Source organism: Equus asinus, chromosome 7 (assembly GCF_041296235.1).
Source record: "Equus asinus isolate D_3611 breed Donkey chromosome 7, EquAss-T2T_v2, whole genome shotgun sequence".
Lineage (NCBI taxonomy): Eukaryota > Metazoa > Chordata > Mammalia > Perissodactyla > Equidae > Equus > Equus asinus.
The window spans coordinates 8,610,397-8,630,230 of record NC_091796.1 but is presented as its reverse complement, the minus strand read 5'-3'; the positions used below and the strand labels follow the sequence as shown (position 1 = coordinate 8,630,230).

The following is a 19,834-nucleotide window of genomic DNA, read 5'->3' as shown; positions in this document are numbered from 1 at the left end:
GTATTCCCACTGTACAGCAGTATCCAAATATCACGGTTTCCATTAGATGTTACACAGAACTGTCACTAAATGTTGCACATTTGCATGGAAACAAATCAGCCAGGAAAATAAAAAGTTTCTTTCTCAACTTAGTAACCAACCACATTCTAATATTTATATCAATGTTAAGTCTAAAAGTAACATAGATTATAGTTTCAAAAGATTTATATTGAAGTGGATGTTTCTTTTGCTCACTATTCAGCAATTGATTCGTTTTTTCCTCCTTACTTCTCTAAACCCTAAATTAAGGAGTGAAGGGTAGGGTAAAGAAGGGCAAATGCAGATGCAACGCCCCAGAGACAGCTATCCTGCACTGGTCACACTGTAAGAGGAGGGGAGCTAGAAGATGGAGCATGAGGACACTGTCCCAGCAGAAATAAGGACAAGGAAGTGAGCAGCAGCAGAATGAAAACAAGGAGAACCCTGCACCGTGGTGGACTCCATACACCACAATGAAAGTTAAGGGGTCGAGAGCTTGGAAGTCTGCCTACGTCATATGCCAGAGAAAAGCTGAGTGGGCTACCACTCAGAAACCGACTGCTCCAGAGTGGAGGCGGAGGCTGGTGTCGGACTATCAAGGAACATGCCATCCTCAGCACTTGGTGGTGACCAAATGGGCTCGCGATTGTTTTGAGTTCCAGTCCTTTCTCTGTATGTCTTTTGATATTGGGGGACCCAGTTGCTGAGCTGCTGAATGTTGCTAGAAGAAAGCACACAGACTCGTTGACTAGTTAAACCTTAAATTTATGACCCGAAGTTTCAAATGGGAAATTGATACTGCCAGCAAGCCTACTTCACTTCCCTCGCTCAGACAGCTGTGTCACACCTTCTCTCTCCTCACACCTCCTCCACCCTTGTCTTTGCTCACGCTGAGTTGCTGCCCTCTAACAATGCGTGGCCTATAGTAGGCTCTCAATAAAATATCTGTCACATGAATGAATGAGCGAGTGCCTCAGTGACGTCAAGTCTCACCAGACCAACTGTATCTAGAACTCATCATGCCAGTCTCCTGCTCTAGAATCTATAAACATTTTAACCTTTACTTGGTTTTTAAGGTTGCACATCCTAATTTTCACTCTTTCAATTTTCCTATTAAATTCAATTTCCCAGTGCCATATAATCAGGCCAATTTCCCCCTCTCTATTCCCTGAGCTGAATAATGAATGACTCCTCCTATCTCAACAAACATAGACTAAAACATTTATCTGCTCTTATAATACCTACAAGAAAGTGTGCCTTTAACCAACACACCCTCAATAAGTAGCAGAAACACTTCAAAACATGTATTTGTTTTTCTAGTCCACTTCAACAACATTATGTAAAATTAGTAATTTAGTATATTATTGAAAGGCAGCATGGGGTTCTATTTACCGTTTGGAAAATTTGCAGTATAGACACAAAGGAGCTGCAGGGCAATCTGCATCAGTGAGTCATCCATCAAAAGCCAAGGCCAGAGAGAGTGCAAGACAGGGACAAGGTGAGCTTCCAGAGCTGCCTCCTGTTGCAGGAAGGAAATAAGGACAGCATTAGTCTGAATATGCGAAAACGTAAAATTAAAATTAAATCCAAAAAAATTGCCACCAACATAAGGAGACAAAAACTGAATTTATCTTTGTTCTGATTAGTGCGAGCGGGCAACCCAACTGTGTGGACAGATGCAGCCCCTCGCCCAGCATCATGAGCCCGACCAGTCTCAGGAGTTCCCTCAACACTGGGGTGGCCAGGACATGCAGCTTAGGTAAGAAATGTGGAAAAACAGCTTCTGAACACGCAAATCAAGCAAGACAGAGACATCTCACAACACTGAATAAACTCTTGTAAATGCTCTGCTGTGATTTAGAAACAGGATTTTCTGGCTGGTACACATGCTGAGCACCTCTGCGTTCTCCCCTCCGCCCTCTCTCCCTCTGTGTGTATGTGTGTGTACATATCTGGTATGTGTGGATGGATAGACAGAGGAGAAGTAGATTACTGTTTTTAAATAATTTCAATACAGTAAAATTCAAATATTATGTTAAATCAATAACTTCTTAAGTAACTCAGTCTTTATTATAAAGATCAGTTATCACTGGGACAATATTAATGGATAAAACATAACTATTTGCAGTAAATGCAGAAATTTTTTAAATGAATAGGAATTACTAGGCATTTGTAGACCCATGTGCACGTATGTGAGCATTCATATAAATACATACACCTATACAATTTTATGCAGCATCAATGGCAGAAGAGAGTGGGAAACTACTGCCAACGGTCAACAATCTCCACAGGCTTTGAAGTCACTCCCAGTGTTACTTTCAAGTGATTCCCCACGCTCCCTCCTCTCCCTAAGCCTGGGACGCAGCCCCGTGTTTGCAGCAGATGACCTTGCTTCCTGTTTCAGAGGAGGCAGACACGATCGGATAGAAGCTCTTTCTCTCCTCTACCCTTCTGTCCACAAAGTCTAGCTGGGTTTCCACCCAGTCATCTTGCTGCCTGGCCATGAGGAACAGGTGTTCGTGTTTTGTTGGAGACATACTCCATACGTGTTTTAGAACATAGCCCTGCCTGCCTCCTCAGGGATTTTTATTCATCAGTTAGTTCTTTTCTTCCTATGTCTTTAATAATTAGCCCCCAAACTGCTCATTTCTGTTCCTATTCAAGCAGTTTACATGTTAGGAGAAACAAATATGCAGGTTAACTTCCTTTAATGCGTTATGTCCTAAATCAGTGATGCTGTTTTTCATGACCAAGCTTCTAGAAAGAGTACTCTTATTGCCGTCACTCACTGTCTCTCATTTAATCTTCAGCTTACTTCAATTTATTTTCTATCCTGATGATGCTAGCAAGACCACTCCTATTTTAGTAGCTGCCAAAGCTCAGGCACAGTGCAGCTATTAAAGGTCTCTTTTCCTTCATCTCCATGCAGCCCCTCTATCCTGGATCACCTCCAAACTTTCTCCAGCATTCCCTTCTCAGTTGTTTGCTAACTTCTCTTAAATAGTTACATTTTCTAAGGGTATGACATAGGCTCTCACTACACACTCTCTTGGAAAATTTCACCAATAGTCACGGCTACAATCACCATCTACACAATCATCACACTGGTAACTCCTAATATCCTCAGCCTGTATCACCCCTCAGAGCCCCAGACCCATGGAATCTACTGAATACCAGCCATTTTACCCCAAGATGTTCCAAAGACACTTTACACTAACGTGCAAACCGGAACATTAGGATCTCTCTTCTCTACACTTTGCTCTAACACACTCTTGTATTAAACTAGAGCCTGGAAGTCACTCTATGTATCTCTTCTTTCTCCTCAATCTCAAATTTACACCCCACTCTCCTTCCCCTTTCTCTTTCTCCCTGCCTGGGTTAGGGTCTCATCATCTCTTGCTGCCACAATCCCCACCTCTAACCTCGCCCATCATTCATGTCATTTACCTCACAGCCACCCTGATCTTCCCAGTATGAAAAGTCCCTAACGACACATATACACAGACACTGCGGTGGAGTGGGTGTGGGTGACTTGGCGAATGACTACAAGAGCGACCAACAATTAGTAATGGGAGCGTGTCGCACACCTCAGGTGAGTGGGAACAGGAAAAGAAATTAAGAATCTTTGCTCCATAAGACTATATTTATACTCAAAAGTAATCTAAATATTCTTCTTGATTTATTCCTTATTCAACAACTTGGAAATGTTGAAAGACTTTGACTTATTGAGAGGTTACACTTTTATAGATGGCTAATGCTTTACAAATGTGAATACTATATTTATAACCAGTGCCCAGGCCAGCCTCTCATAAATCTATACAGGCAGATCCTACCTGGAAAGTGTTGCAAAGTATTCCCTGAGTAAGGTGTCATGGATGAATATTAACTGCAGCCAGTCACAAGGATACCGTTTAGCACAAGGGATCATAAATTTAGTAAATGACATTTCTATTTTGAGTAAAAAGTTCATACACTGGGAATTTTAGTGAAATGTATAAATACCTACTTCCCTTCAAATTGTTTTGAAATGTAAATTGTTAATAACATATCTTGAACAAACTTTTTAAAACAGTTTAAGGAATATGTGTTCAATATGTTCATTTTCCAGATATAGAATGCTTTTTCCAGTTTTATCACAAGTAAAAGCAAAAAATGTAAGAAATTTTTTTCAAAGGGAAGCTTCTATAATTTATCTTTGTTTTACTCATTTTCCACAGTATTTCTGTGTGAAAGCTAGTGCTTCAAAAGTGTGATATCACTAAGACAAAGCAAATCAAAGTGTTCAAGACATTCTATCCGGTGTAGCAGAACTAACATAGTATTGTAAATGACAGTGTCAATGCTCACAGACAAAACAAAACATCTCAAGGGTTCCCAGACAGAGGAGCTGAGGCAGCCACACAGGGACCAGCCATGCTGGAGGGCAGACGCTCTGTGAGGTGCACACGGCCATGCTCGACAACAGCGTGAAGCTTTTCCACTCTGAAGCAGGAGAAACACTCCTCTTCTTTCCTTATGGATATAGATACCTCCACTTATTCGCTTGGAGAGTTGTCTGGCAACTCTCTTTGAAAAACTTCTGCCTTCTAAGATGTACACAACCATTCATTCCATCTTAGTAAAAAAAACAACTGAAATGCATAACAGTATGGAAAGAGGCTCAAGTTTGCTTTAGCTGCCAGAAGTCAAAGTTTCAGTAACAGAGTTAAAGTCAAAATGCTGACAAAGACAAGAAATGCCATCAGTGTTGAAGAATAGCAACAAGTTTAGGTACATCCATTTCTGAGAATCAACTCTGAGTTTAAGGACCAATCAAGTGTGCACCTAAAAAAAATTCAGAGTTTTCCATTTTCCCTTCTATATTTTCTCACATAAAAATTAAACTCTTAATGGCTAGCACTGCTATCAAAATTTTGAGAAGTAGCTCTACTTACTTTACATTCTTCATTTTGATAAAGACAGTTTCTTAGGAGCTGCATGGTAATGCTTAAGTCTTTAATAAAACCATCCTCCTGTTTAAACAAAAAGCAGTTGAAAAACGTGAACACAATGACATATTCCACCTCTCAGACACAGTCACTCCCTCTCCTCTGCGTCACATCACAGTGCAGCCATGCCCTCACTGTGTCCGACCACCATAACTCTGAGGGGGCTGACAAGCTAATGATCTCTGAAAGATGACCATATCTCAAGAAGCACATCCACCACGAAAAAGCTATTTCTGTTCTATCAAGCATGGAGGAACTGAGATATGTAATAGGCTCCATGTTTCATCTCAATAATGTGAAGCAGGCACCGACTGGTTTTCAATCATTTCAGGTGTTGACTGACTTTCTCAATGATGAAGTAAAGGGCCTTTGCCTAGAAAGGAAAAAGGGAAAAAGGCAAGAAAAAAAACTGCCACACATGTAACCCCCTGCATCAATGAAATTATTAAGTAAAGCTTTTTCTTGGTTTCTTATCAAGTGGACTAGAAACTAGTTATTAAATCGATTGCCACCATAATGGCCTTAGCTATATACATATACATGCGTATTTACATAGTTATAAATACACATTCATTTTCTCCATGAGCATGTGTGGCAGATCTTTTTAATCACAGTCATTATTATTAACCACTGCTATTATATAAAAACTGTTTTATTTCAAGTTTACATGAACATGCAGTTTGAACATGAGTCCAGCAGACTCAGTGCTACAAAGAGACATTCAGAAGTCATGGAAAGAAACAAACAGAGATTAGGAATACCAGCTCTGCAACCATCCAGACACGGGGCAAACACTGGCTTTATCAATCACTACTTGTACGACCGTGTTGTCAAGAGTGTGCATGCGATAATAAATATAAAATGTTTAGAATAGTGCCTGGCATATAGAAAACACTTATATGTCATTGCTAGTGAACCTATGCTTACTTTGAGAGAAAGATTTTCTGCCTGCAATATAAAAAATTTATCACACACACTCCAAAATGTTTAGAACAGCAATATATAAAATATAAATCTCATTTAAAGATCCTTAAGTGAGAACTAAGACACACACAAAAAAACTCCCAAACCCAAACCTGCTAATGTAGAAACCCCATTAATTTATCTGACTGTACCTTGCCTCTAAATCAGATACTCATTTCAACCCAGTACTGGTGTCATTTATGAGCACAAGGACACGGGAGAGATGGTCTCTGAGAGAGCCACCCTTCACCCCAGAACGCGGGGATTCCCAGTCACCTTCTTCCTCAGGGCTGCCTTCCCGGGCCTCAGGGAGTCCAGGTTCAGCTGTGCGTTAATGTGCTTCATCTGCTCCATGCAGTTGTCTATTAGATCGGCTGAAAGACGGAATCCAGAACAATCAAAAGGATATTCCATTTCCAAATAAGTAAAAATCACACATAACAAATTCTCAAAAAATAATTTTATATTTCTGACCAACTTCTTTTTAGTATTTTCAGTGAGAGATTAATGAATCAGAGGGAGAAATCAAGAGAAATAAATACTAAAGCCCCTGTGTTTTCAACTTAGTACAATACTCCCAAAATCTAATTTACATTTTGAGGCATGCATAACTTATTTTAATAGCAAATCACAATTTAAATTAATGGACTTCATGTTGTTGGTGTTCTCTTTCAATTCTAAGACCTGTGCTCCCTCATTCCAGATGAGAAATTACAACACTTTAGAGGGGAAATTTATATGAAAATACAGAACCATCTAAATGCTGTTATTACTATCAAAACTATGTGTTTTATTCAGGTATGCAATATGTGCTTGTGGTTACTAATATTTAATTATTATGAAAATAATGAGTGATGCGTTGCTTTTTAAAGCTTCTCTAATACTTAGATATAGATTCCCTACAGTAAGAATCATTACACAAAAAATAATCTACACGTATAATCTTTTCGTTTTAAAAGTAATGCATATTTACTGTGTTTCTGTACAGGAAAAAAAAATCCTATTTTTTTTTAGTACATGGAGATTATAAGTTCTTTACCTTTTGAGTCCAAAGAAAATTAAAAAGAACAAGCAGTAAAACATATGAACTGAAAACATGCCATGAACACAGCTGAGGTGCCGTGTGGCTCACCTTTCAAAGCGAGCTTCTGCGCTCGTCTGCTGACAGCCAGCAGCGACATCAGCGCATCTGCAGCAACTCTCTTCAGGACGTCTCTGGAGGGCTTTCCCTCATAGCACTGCGAAGAGGACAGATCAAACTGCCTTGAAGAAAAACGTAATCTGGAGCACAACTGTTGTGAGTAAAAGATGTGTTCTATTTAAAAAGTATTGCTAGGTTTCAACTATTCCATGAAATCTACTGGAATCTAAAAAATCATGAAGATTTAAGAATGCTCTGTGTGGACAAGACTGAATAAGAAATTTATAACATGGAAAAGACCAACAATCATTCTCAAACACTCATCTAAAGAAAAGTTTCATTTAGTATTAACACTTTGAAAGTTCATGCACTCACTCAAGTTCACCAGGGAACGTGTGTACCTATATATAAACCATTTAAAAGGGCCCTTGGGAAACTCCTGAGTAGGAGACTGTCACCAAATCCCTCTTTTCTTCTTGTTGAAACACATTCCCCGCCCTCAGTTTCCACCCAATATACACCTGCTCCTCAAATGAGATGGCTCTTTCCCACTTTTATTCTACAGTAATATTTACGTGTCATATGACGTCTTTCAAAAATATATTATTTCTTAATTTTTTGACTTTTATGTAAATGAAAAATCACTTGCAATTTTGAAAACGCTAATATTTTGATATATTTCTTTTACACATTTGAATTTATGAGTTGAAAAAATTTTCATTATAAAAAATTTCAAATATGCACAAGAGTAAACAGAATAACTAACCCCACATTCTCTCTTTTTAAAGATTTTTTTAGCTGAGGTATTTTAAAGTAAACACTAGATATAAAATAGCATGCTCCCGTATACAAAATCATAATGCCATTATCATGTGTTATACAATTAACAATAATTTCTTGGTATCAACTAACATCCAGTCCAAACTCAGATTTTCTCTTTTGTCTCAAAAATGTCTTCTCACAGTTGGTTTATTGGATTAGGACCCAAGGAAACCCTCATATCATATCTGTGTTATATCTCCTAAATCTAGATCACCTGCTTTTCTCCCCCGACCCAGAGTTTTCATTGTTACTGTTGTTCCCTCATGTTGTTGAGATGTTGTATACACCAGATCAGCCATCCTACAGAACGTCCCACCTTCTGGATTTGTCTGCTTGCTTCCCTGTCACGGTTTTAACTTACCTTCTTGCCTCTGTATTTCTCATTTACTGGGTGTGTTAGCTCTAAAGTCTTGACAAGATTCAGGTGAAATTTTTTGTGGTAAAATTCTCATGTGGCTATACACACACATTTTTATTTCAGTTTCAAGGGGTTCATAAATCCAGTCTAAGCATCTAGAAATTCCTCATTTGATTTATAAATACTAGATATAATTCAAATTCATAACTTTTCCTTCTAACAGTAATTTTCAAAATGATCCAGCTTTATAACATCATTATTAAAGTTAAGCTTAAGTGATATAATTTTACATAAAATATAGTACAGCCCAATTACATAGATGCAACTCCACTTACCACGCCTCACTGGCTTACACTTGGCGACGTGACACTGCAGGAGCCTGCAGAGTGGGCCCTCCCAGCTCTACCACCAGGGGCAGCAATTCCAACCTAAATATCTCACTTAGGCTGCTGCTTTCCACCAGCCAGGTCCCTATCTGGCCAATGGATTAGATACGAAATGCCCAGGCCCAGGGATGCTTGATAAAGACCACGCTAAATGTGACCCTGAAGAAGGGGGAAGTAAAAGGGGCCGGCCTGGTGGAGTAGCAGTTAAGTCTGCACACTCCACTTCGGTGGCCTGGGGTTCACGGGTTTGGATCCTGGGTGCAGACCTAACACCGCTCATCAAGCCATGCTGTGGTGGCCTCCCACATAAAGTAGAGGAAGATCTGTACAGATGTTAGCTCACCAACAATCTTCCTCAAGCAAAAAAGAGGAAGACTGGCAACAGATGTTAGCTCAGGGCCAATCTTCCTCACAAAAAAAAAGAAGAAGAAGAAGGGGAAAAAAGGCAGGGAAGTATTATAAGATGATGAATACACTTGGAGTATAATCACTATAGTTAACTATAAGAATCTTAAAACTTAATCAACACCATTAATAGGAAAATTGCTCTCATAAACACATCCATAAGGTTTTTGTTTTGTTTTGTTTTGTTTTGTTTGCTGAAGAAGATTCGCCCTAAGCTAACATCTGCTGCCAATCTTCCTCTTTCTGCAAGTGAGCTGCCACCACAGGATGCCCAGAGACAGACAAGTGGTGCAGATCTACACCTGGGAACTGAACCCAGGCCGCCAAAGCAGAGTGTGCTAAACTTTACCACTAGGCCGCTGGGGCTGGCCCCACACATCTTTATTTAACCTACATGTATTAGTGACTTGAGAAAAATCAAACTGATCTCACTAAAAAATACTACTCATCCACTATCTGTAATGAGGGGAAAAAAAAGAGGTAAGACCTCTAGGGAAACAGTTGTGCACATGGATGTGTCTTTTATTCCCTCGTGAAATCTCATTAAAATGACAGAATTGGGATGAAAGACAAACACACACAACAAGTTTGGAAACTAGAAAGCAGACGGAAGAATGGCAAACGTGTCAGCAGGCTTGAGAGTTGTGAGCGGGGAAAGCCGGGTGACCACCCCAATCTGTAATTGCCAACAGCTCGGGAAATCTAGCATCAGGAATGGCTGGAAGTGAGAGTGAAAATCTCTGAGAAGCAGTTAGATGACAGATTCTGTCCACCACCAATCTCTGTGCAGCCAAGCCTCTCTTCCTCCCCAACCCTTGCAAAAACTGGACGTTTAGTCTCTGGAGGGGATGAATTACGAGCATTCTGAATTGGTAGAGACCAAGCATATTTGTTAGTAAGGGTATTCTACAGAAAACAGGAAAGATTAAGTGAAACTGTGCAAATTAAATTCTAAGACCCCAGCTCTCTTCTCCTACTTTGCTGCAAAACACTTGGCAGTGTGGGTTTTCACCTCCAGGCAGGAGATCAGAAGACTCTTCTCTAGGGAATCTGACAAGCTCAAGAAAACAGGGGCACAAAATGACCAGCCAAATCCCCTTACACACTACAGCTTGCAGTTAACAAGCTCCACTCAGATGCTCGGGGCTTCCGATCCGCTGTAAGTCTCCCAGTTTTAAACACAGCACACAATCAAGATCACCAGACACCTGAGAATAGCCACCAACCAGAAAACAGAAATCAAAATAGAGAGAGAAGGAAGAAAAGAGAAATTGTATAGGAAACAGAAAACTTAACAGGAGTTCCAAACAGAGAGAGTTTGGAACTTCACTGACAGTGAAGAGCTACAGAACTTCTGAAACAGTTACAGAATAGGAGTTTACAGACGGAAAGGACTCCCCGAGAGCCCAGCACAGCAGACAAAAGAGACTCACACCCAGGTGCTTCATCAGGAAAATGGAGACTAGAGACAGAAAGAAGATTCTAAAACTTTCCAGGAAAGAGAAACCAGGGATCCTAACGGCCTCAGAGCTCTCTACAGTAACAGGAGAAGTTAAAGGGAACAGACAACGCCTTCTAAATCCAAAAAGGAATGATTTCCAATCTAGAATTCTCACTTGACCAAACTACAAATTTAATGTAACGGTAGAAGAAGACCTTCAGATATGTGGAATTCAAAAAGCCTTTTCCCTAGAAGCTGCTGGAGAACAGACTCTACCAAAAGGAGCGCGTGAACCAGGAAAAGAGGACATGGGACAGGGACACGGGAAATCATAGCACAGAGAGGTAAAGGATTTCCCCAGGAAGAAGGGGAACGGAGCCCCCAGAATGACACTGGGCACTAGGAAGGTCAGAGGAAAGTGGGAGTGATTTCTTCTGGAAGATGAAGCTGATATAAGTTCCGACATTTCCGAATATAATGAGAGGACATTCGATTGCTGGCAAAGAGCATAGAGTTTATCAGTGATAACAGAAAACTCAGCAAATTAAAAAATAATACAATTGCCTCTAAGGAAAAGGAAAGCTGTGCAGGAAAAGAAAGGTAAACCTGCAGCCAGTTCAACTGTACACAAAGTTTTCCCAGATTTAACACTGCATGCTGCCTACTCTCCCATTCAACGTGAAGACAGGTAACACGGGGGAGTGAGAAGGGAACCCACTGCGGGTGGGTGGCAGAGGGAGGAGCGGAAAGAGAGTTAAAGTCTCATTTTCTACAGTAGGAAATCAACAGGTAATGTCCATAAGGAATAATCAAGACAGAAATACATGCATGCTATTTAGAGACATGGAAGGTAAAGTACGAAGTAATAAGCTGAAAGAGGTGTAAGCAGTCACCTCTGAAAAGAGAGAAATGAGGCAAGAAGGCAGAAGTCCCCTACTTTGGGTAAAAAAACTTATAAACCTGTTTGACACTAAAATGTGTACAGGATAAAACTGACATGAAAGCCCGAACTAAAAACAAACAAAAAAGAAATAAACAGGACTAACCTATAGCAAATCCACACTTTTCAACATACACTGAAGGTCAGAGCTCAGGATGGGATTTCTATTGTTTCCCAAGTAGCTCACAGTGCAGTGCGCCCTGAAAGCAGCCGAGTGTAGGTGGACAGAGCAGGAGCGCAGCCGATGCCTGGAAGCTCGCGGCAGGAGGGCAGGGCTACGAGTCCCTGTCCCAGGGCTGAAGCGACAGACACCTAGCCAGGGGAGGATACAGACCCACGAAAGAGGAAAAACACATCACGAGGATACGGAGCAAGACACAATCTGTCCTTTTGTCACCCATAGGTAGAAAGAAAATAAGAGGACTCAGTGAAGTTTATTTAGATACTATGCTCTTTTTAGATCCAGTTCCTTCTATACGCTAAGTGATCTAGGAATTCTGGGTCAAAACTTTTTGCTTTCTTTCCAAAAGGTACTAATGTAAAGAAGAGGCTTTTTAATTAGAGTGAACATTCATTAACACGGCAGTATCTAAACAATAAGCCTTCTCTCCAACAGATGTACTCTTGAATTTTACCACTCACTAAACACCTAAAATGTGACATTTAGAATTTGATGTTTTCTTGGATTACTAACCTTAGACATCAGATCAAATATAAGGAATAAAAATAATTCAACATATCAATTACAGACAAAACCTACTACTATAGAGAGAGTTTTTATTAATCTTGTTATCTATATGCATTTGCAAATGAAATATATTGAGTATCTCAGTAGGCAAGGAAAAGTCTCCATTAAGTGAAATGTGTTCAATATTTCATGGTCAAAAGACAGTTAATAGTTTCCTAGAGAATACTCAAACCCTGAAACCTCCTCAAAATGGAATTATAAAAAAATTAATTTACACATTATTTAAGACATAAGTACCAAACGCAAACTCTCAACATGTATCCCCCATAGGATACTGCTGTAAAGCATCCATTTAAAAGATTCTCTGCCAAGACATTTTAATTGAAGTTACAATATAATAATTTATGAGGAGGATGGAAAATTTCAGAGCCAGCTGAAACTTAGCAATAATGTAACACGATCCTCTCATTTTGCATTTAAAGAACTGACTCAGAAGAGGTTCTGTGCTATGCCTAAGGTCACACAGCTTGCTATTTTTTGAGTAGTTTTTGAGTGCAGTTTTACATTTGAATTTTGAATTCTAGACTGCTATTTCTTCTGATAATTTCAAGATTATAGTTTACTTTGCTTCACATAACACCTGGCACAACCTACAGCCTAAATGGATGTATATTACTTATTATAATGTGCTGCTGTTTAACAGATTCTAATAATATTTTAATTCACATATCTTTACATAAGGCAGAGTAAGAAAACAGTGTTTGTAGTTTAATAAGCTCATTAATAAATGTCCCATCTGAGGGCAGGCATACATTTTCTCATAAGCGTGCCATCCGTACAATTCTTGTCTTTACTTGGGTTGTCTTAAACTCGCCTGGGCCCTTCTAACAAGCGTCACGTATTCGTTATTTTACTGCTTACATGCACAAGAAGAGTCTGATTTACTAGGAAACACAGTTTAAATAACAGGGTAATGTATACATATCCACATGGAATACTTTCTATCTTTTGTAATTTGGAAGAAATGGAGAGGAAAATTAGCTAATCATTAGGAAAATCACTGAGATATCCTGTGGCTCTGGGGCGCCTCCTTTTCCTTGGCTAAGAAGATAACAGCAAAAGATTTATAAACAATAACTTTTATAATAAATAATATTACAAAATATTAGGGAAAACAACGGCAAGGTAAATTTAAGCAAATTCCTGTGGCACAGTTTTTCCTACATACAGTATCTTAATCTGGCTCATCATCCCTATGTGGACCCATGTTTATCAGGAGTCTAATAGTGGTTCCTTGAAACACACCACCACTAACAAGCAAGAGAAAATAGCTGGGAAATAAAATAGCCTTGGCCTGGAGGGCTGGAGGTCTTTAAATTTCCCAGGTCTGGGAGGACTGGCCGCAGGAGCCATGGTCACGGCTGTGGTCAAAGCTGCCAGAGCTCGTGGGCATTCTGGCCTGGGCAGGAGAGGGGCCAGCATGCTCCCTCACGGAGGGAAAGAAACTGATGCGGGGCCCATGAGTCATTTAAAGTCCTTGAAGAGGAAAGCACGGTGCCTTCCCCAGGAGAAAAGTGTTCTGCCAAAGCCAGGAAATTAAGAACGCTATTGCATCAGGGCTGGGAGAGGACTGTGTAAAGGCTTGAATTTCAGTTTTCCTGCTTATAATATTCCCTGAAGTACAAAATCGGACTCAGTTAATCGATGGAGAACAAAGCCTGTTGTTCTGACGGTGGATGAGGTAATTGGGACAGTTTCCAGCTTGGGCTTGAAACCAGGAAAAGTTGAGTGGAATGTGTGAGGTCGTAGTTTCAGGGAAGCTCTGGCCTCCCAAGAATAAGCGACTTCAAGAAACACTTTCTTCAAGAAAACCTTTCTCCCCCAGAGATCCAGCTTCTGAAGGAGCTGGTGGAAAAGAGAAAACTCTGGAGACCCCTTATCAGGCTCCTTATCTGTGCTTCAAAGGCAAGTATAGTCTTGGGCAAAAGCCCCCGGAGGAGCCCGTGACCCTCCACAGGTAGGTTTGAGCTGGACCAGGGAGCTGTCTTGGCCGCTATCAGCCTTGTCTGCATTCCAACACAAGCAAATTCCAGAAAGATCTGCACACCCATGACTCTCACAGGCAGAAAAGGGGCAAAAATCCCCAAATCCTAAGGGACTATAACCAGTTGGCAGACAGGAACAACCTTCCGTCTATAAAAATGGCGGAAGCAAACCCTTCAATGCGCAAGTCCACTAATTCCCCACCTTTCAGTGAGAAGACAAAACCATAAAACCATATGACTACTAATAAGGAGGATATTTCTTAATAGTGAAAAATCTGGTAATATTCCTATTTGTAAAAGATAATTGTGCAACTTAGGAAACACTTCTAGCTTTTTTTTAAATTGTCATTTATACAATAACAATACCCGAGTGATTTTAGAATGTTTTTTTTTTTCTGCTTTATCTCCCCAAACCCCCCCTGTACACAGTTGTATATCTTAGTTGCAGGTCCTTCTAGTTGTGGGATGTGGGATGCCGCCTCAACGTGGCCTGACGAGCAGTGCCATGTCCGCGCCCAGGATCCGAACCCTGGGCCGAGGCAGCCGGAGCGCGCGAACTTAACCACTCGGCTGTGGAGCTGGCCCCTAGAATGTTTTTAATGAAACAAAATTCTTAATTCATATTTTACGATTGCAAAAAATAAGTTTATAAGATAAAATAATCAGCAGGGTTTGGAAAGGGGATGTTTTCTCACAAATGTGCCAACCAAGTCTGGCTACCTCTATACACATCACCACCTTAAATATATGTAGTTCATTTATATAAATCAAACGTGATTTAGGTAAATATATTTTCAAAGATGTAAACATGTCTTTAAAATGGCAATAAATTATGAATTATACCTGCGTTCCTAAAATATACCCATTTTGGTCATGATACAGCACACTATTTTGATAAATTGCTGGATTTACATTATTAATATTTCATTTTGAATTTTTACAACATATTCATTAAAGAAACTAGTCAAGAGGCCGGCCCCATGGACGAGTGGTTAAGTTCGCGTGCTCCGCTGCAGGCGGCCCAGTGTTTCGACGGTTCGAATCCTGGGCGTGGACATGGCACCGCTCATCAAGTCTCGCTGAGGTGGCGTCCCACATGCCACAACTAGAAGGACCCACAACTAAGAATGTACAACTATGTACCGGGGGGCTTTGGGGAGGAAAAGGAAAAAATTAAAATCTTTAAAAAAAAAAAGAAACTGGTCAATATCAGAGGGGTGAGAGTGGAGAGGAGATAGTTAACTTAACTTTATATAGTTCCTATTATTTAAATGGTCATAATGAGCATTAATTATTTTTTAATTCAAATGATTAAAAAGTTTTTTATAAAACAAAGACTAAAAGTCAGTTCATTTAAACACTAAACCAAGTTTTGAAAAATCAAGAAATCATTTACCTGAATAATTACTTCATTAAGTCGTTCTAGAGATTTCTGATTTTCCTGAGTTGTATCAAGAAGTGAAGTCATTGTTGGACTGTGGCATAAACTTGTTTTATCCTTATCCCGGAGATGCCTTTTTGCTTCTTCAGTCAAGAGAATAGAAAGGAATTGCAGGCTGGCAGTAGAGAGGGTAGGGCATGTGGTAGACAAGCCCACACATCTGCAGAACATATCTAAAAGAGGGAATAATTCCATACATAAATGTTTGAAAAGTTCTTCAATATCAAAAAAGTGAATTAGATTGGTCTGAGTAATTAAGTTTATAGCTTTTTCATTTCTAATGAAGTACAGCTATCAATAGGTCAAGGAGCACAAGAGTAACTCGATTGTTTAAAAGCAATGTAAACGGTACTAAAACGACATACTGCGTCAAGGAATGCATTTAATTTTCATTTCCTTCTTCTTATATGGGTTCTTTGTTATATAAATGAGTATGACAGTGTGTGTGTGTGTGTGTACAAATGCATATATACACAATCTGTGCTAAGACCCAAAATAAAAGAATTATATATAAATGCGTATCAATCCCTCTATGGTCTACTGGGATCCACAAAGTCTTCAGAGTTTTTTGCTTTTAATTTCAGTACTAACCTAAGAAAAAAGCTAATGTAACTATACTTTGGATTATCTAGATTACCATTTGTACATGTGACTGTGTTTCTATTTTTAAGCAAGCTGATGCCAAAGAGGACTTAAGACAGAATGCAGTGTTGGCGTGATGTAGGAACAAAGGTTTCAGGGTAGTTTAGCTAGAGAACAAGAGTGGTTATGAACTGATTTCCAAACACCACAGAGTGGAAAGAATGGGCAAACAAACTCAAAAGAAGCTACAGTGAATCAGTCATTATTAATTTCCTGTTGTGAGCACTGATTTAACTTAATCAAAAGAACATTTGCTGCATTGCATTAATTTTATTAATTTGATAGCATTGGTTTATAATTTTGTTGTGTTTCATTTATTTTGGATTTATACTTGTGTGAGTTAAAACCATAAGAATTTCCACCTAGATTTAGGCTTACAGAAATTCTTATGTTCTTAAGTAACATAAAAAAAATAATTTACAGCAGGGTTTCATGAAAATTATGTTCATTTAAGTGATGTCTAAATATTGTCAAGTCTGAGAAGAGATTGTTATAGATGCTGTAAGTTATCACGTTTTAAATGTGTACAAGCACATGGGATGGAAAATGATAAGGAGAAAAAAAACCAACCAACAAACAAAACAACTCCACAGCAAGGAATATCAATGATATTTTTATTAGTTTTCATTAACATTACTATTATCAAAGCTACTATATAGTAGGTTATTTTGGATTAGCACTATTATTATATAAAACTGTGTATGTATTTTGTAGAAAGATTTTGAACTTAATACGTCTTTATTTTATCACTAGGGAAATAGTGTCAGGTAAATAGGCTTAAATCAAGGGTTAGCAAACTTTTTCAGCAAAGGGCCAGGAAGTAAATAAACACTTTATGCTTTGTGGGTCATAAGCCTTTGTCACAACTACTCAGCTCTACTGCTGTGGCATGAAAGCAGCCACGGGCAATAAGGAAACGAAGAAGTGTGGCAGTGTTCCAACAAAATTTTATTTACCAAAGGAGGCAGTGGGTTTGATTTGACCAGGTGGCTTCGGTGCCCCATATGAGTCCCATAAAGCTTCTTGCTTTATATTATTAATGATTTAGGTGGTAAACTGATTCCCCCCGATGGATGCAAGAGGAAAATCTCCATCTCAATCACTCCACCAGTCAATTGCTTTCAATTTTTATCTCTTTTAACAAAATAATGATCTCTAAATGGACACTATTCCCCTTAGGGTACACTCAGAACTCCCATATCCAGATAATCAACAATCTTGTTTCTTGTTCAACATGTATTTCGCCATAAATCTCACTTCAAAACTATGACTCTGGTACCAAAATGTATCTTATATCTAAGTTTAGAGAATGACCAAATGATAAAATGAAATCTGAAAAAAATATGTCAACTGAATTAGTGATAACTTGGAATCTTAAAAGAACTTAATTTTGAGTACTTTAAAACTGGTAATTTAAACAAGGTAGCATAAATGTTATTTATAAACATTTATGTTAAAAAAGTCTTCTTGCAATGCTAAAATTTAGAAGAGGCTTTATGAAAAATTATGGACAGTAGTTAATTTAAAAATAATCATTTGCTTATTCTAGTAGACAATTATTATACGGAAGACATCTTATAAAAATAATTACACTATACTCTTGGCATTTCTGTGCTATAAGAAAATCCTTGTGTCGTGAGAGAAGACACTATTTTTGTTACAACTTTCCATGTTAATGCATACACAGGATTTTATGTACGCAGATTTACCCACTTTCAGTGCATACATATGAGGAAAGAGACTGGTTTCCAGACCAACACAAGTAAATCTATCTCACTGTTTTATAATCATGTCACATGTATCTTCATAACACAGCAGGCTTTTCTTACTTGTTTTTATGGTATCTTGAAATGTGTTTCAATTTTTCAAAAATGCATTTTTTGGACTTCTCAAGAGCACTGCAAATTTCTCAAACCAAGCATCTGGTTTCTCTTTCATACGCCATGCCATAAAATTACTTAATTTTAGGGAATACATATATATATAAAATCATAGATAAGGATTATCTTAATTTTCATTAGCAGAAAGACCACAAGCTCAGTAAGAGTAGCTTCTTACCGATCACGGCCACCCAGTGCTTGGCCAAACCCATCGTAACAGATGGGAGAGAGGCAGCCCCAGCTTTCCTCAGGAGTGTAGCCAGAAGGTTAAATAAATGTGTCCATGTCTGATAAAAAGCCGATATTAACTCCACATCTATAAGTTAATCAAAGCATTTCAAGTTATAAACACAAAGAAGACAAAGAACCTTTTAAAATACAAAGCTCAAGACACTTCATCGCACTTAAAGTAAGAGGTATGTACTTGTCAAATGAAGACAAATTTAATTCAACATGATCCAAAATTTATTTCAATTAATTTCTCTTTTCCATTGCTTCTTAAAGATGTCTTCCTCACCCTCCTATAGACAAATAAATATGTACTCACACATGCTCCTCTTATTAAAACATATTCAACAATCAGAAAGTATGACAAATTGAATATTAAGCTATAACTTCAGAATTACAGAGGCACATTGTAAAAGCAAGTCATTGTTTCTCTTGTTTTCTTCATCCTCTCTAGCAGCTTCGTGCAGGGATGAAAGGGGAAAACAGAACATCCCAAGGTCATGGCAGAAAAGAAAGGAGAATTTCTTTGAAGCACCGAGAAGAGTATTGCTCCACAAGGAAAACTACGATACAGAAGAGGATTCTTCAGCTCTGCCTGTGGCTAAGGATGCAGCAATTAACCTTCGAGAGTAAAGATAGCTTTCCCTTCTCCTTATTTGGCAAATGGGAGCTGGAGAGCAGTGGCTCTCTTAGCACTGCCTTCTCTGACCACACCACCAGCAGTGTTTGCCAGCTTTTGTCAAACTCCATTACCAAGCAAACCAAGGGCTTCCATCTTAGTGTTCTTCAGCACCTGTGAGGCAGTTGGAAAGGGCACCTTCCAGGGAGTTAGGATTATAGCAATTCTTGGTGCTTCTCAACCTCTTCGCCATATTATCAGCTCTATAAGGAATCTTTTTAGACATATTTCCTCATCACCAGCCCCAAGAAATATTAATCCCACAGATACTAAACATCTGTTTATGTACTATCTGTATATCTGTACTTTTAAAAAGAATAAGTATAAAGCTTACTGATTTTACTCAATACAGGCTTAAGATGGCCAAATAAATATTTAAGTGGAAAGTTAAATTAAAAATTAAAAAACTATTAACACTTAATTTTATAACTGTGCTTGAATAACTTTTAATTTACTCATATAAATTAAAATGTATCAAATTACACATGAAATTAGCAAATCACATACATACAAACTAGAGATATAACCAATTTTTTATAAAGTCATTCAAAACTGTTATTTTTCCACAAAAAAATTTTAATTAGTTTCTTAAAAAAATTTCAGTGAAGTTTTAACTTTTGCTAGATATGAGAAAATTACTTTTAACTTAACCACGTGTTAGATATACATTCAGATATCGTTGACATTTTTTCTTTTTAGCACTTGACATAATTAATGATGGGTTAAATAACTTTTACATAATTAAATAATAAAATATATACACTTTTAA

The 19,834-nt window shown here is 38.5% G+C and overlaps 1 protein-coding gene across 5 annotated transcripts in view; it reads right to left on the bottom strand.

Moving 5' to 3' along the window:
- The window catches only part of RTTN (rotatin), a 149,650-nt gene that overhangs the window by 11,536 nt on the left and 118,280 nt on the right, over window positions 1-19,834 (bottom strand). For 4 of the 5 annotated variants that reach the window (XM_014839620.3, XM_070512873.1, XM_070512872.1 and 1 more), the window contains 6 exons: window positions 18,337-18,474; window positions 15,592-15,809; window positions 7,102-7,207; window positions 6,246-6,343; window positions 4,953-5,030; window positions 1,411-1,537 (listed from right to left, as the gene is read on the bottom strand). In XM_014839620.3, the coding sequence (XP_014695106.2) occupies window positions 1,411-1,537; window positions 4,953-5,030; window positions 6,246-6,343; window positions 7,102-7,207; window positions 15,592-15,809; window positions 18,337-18,474 (765 nt within the window). Of the gene's footprint in view, window positions 1-1,410; window positions 1,538-4,952; window positions 5,380-6,245; window positions 6,344-7,101; window positions 7,208-15,591; window positions 15,810-18,336; window positions 18,475-19,834 lie in introns of those variants that run through there. The other variant, XM_014839622.3, reaches the window with a different exon arrangement.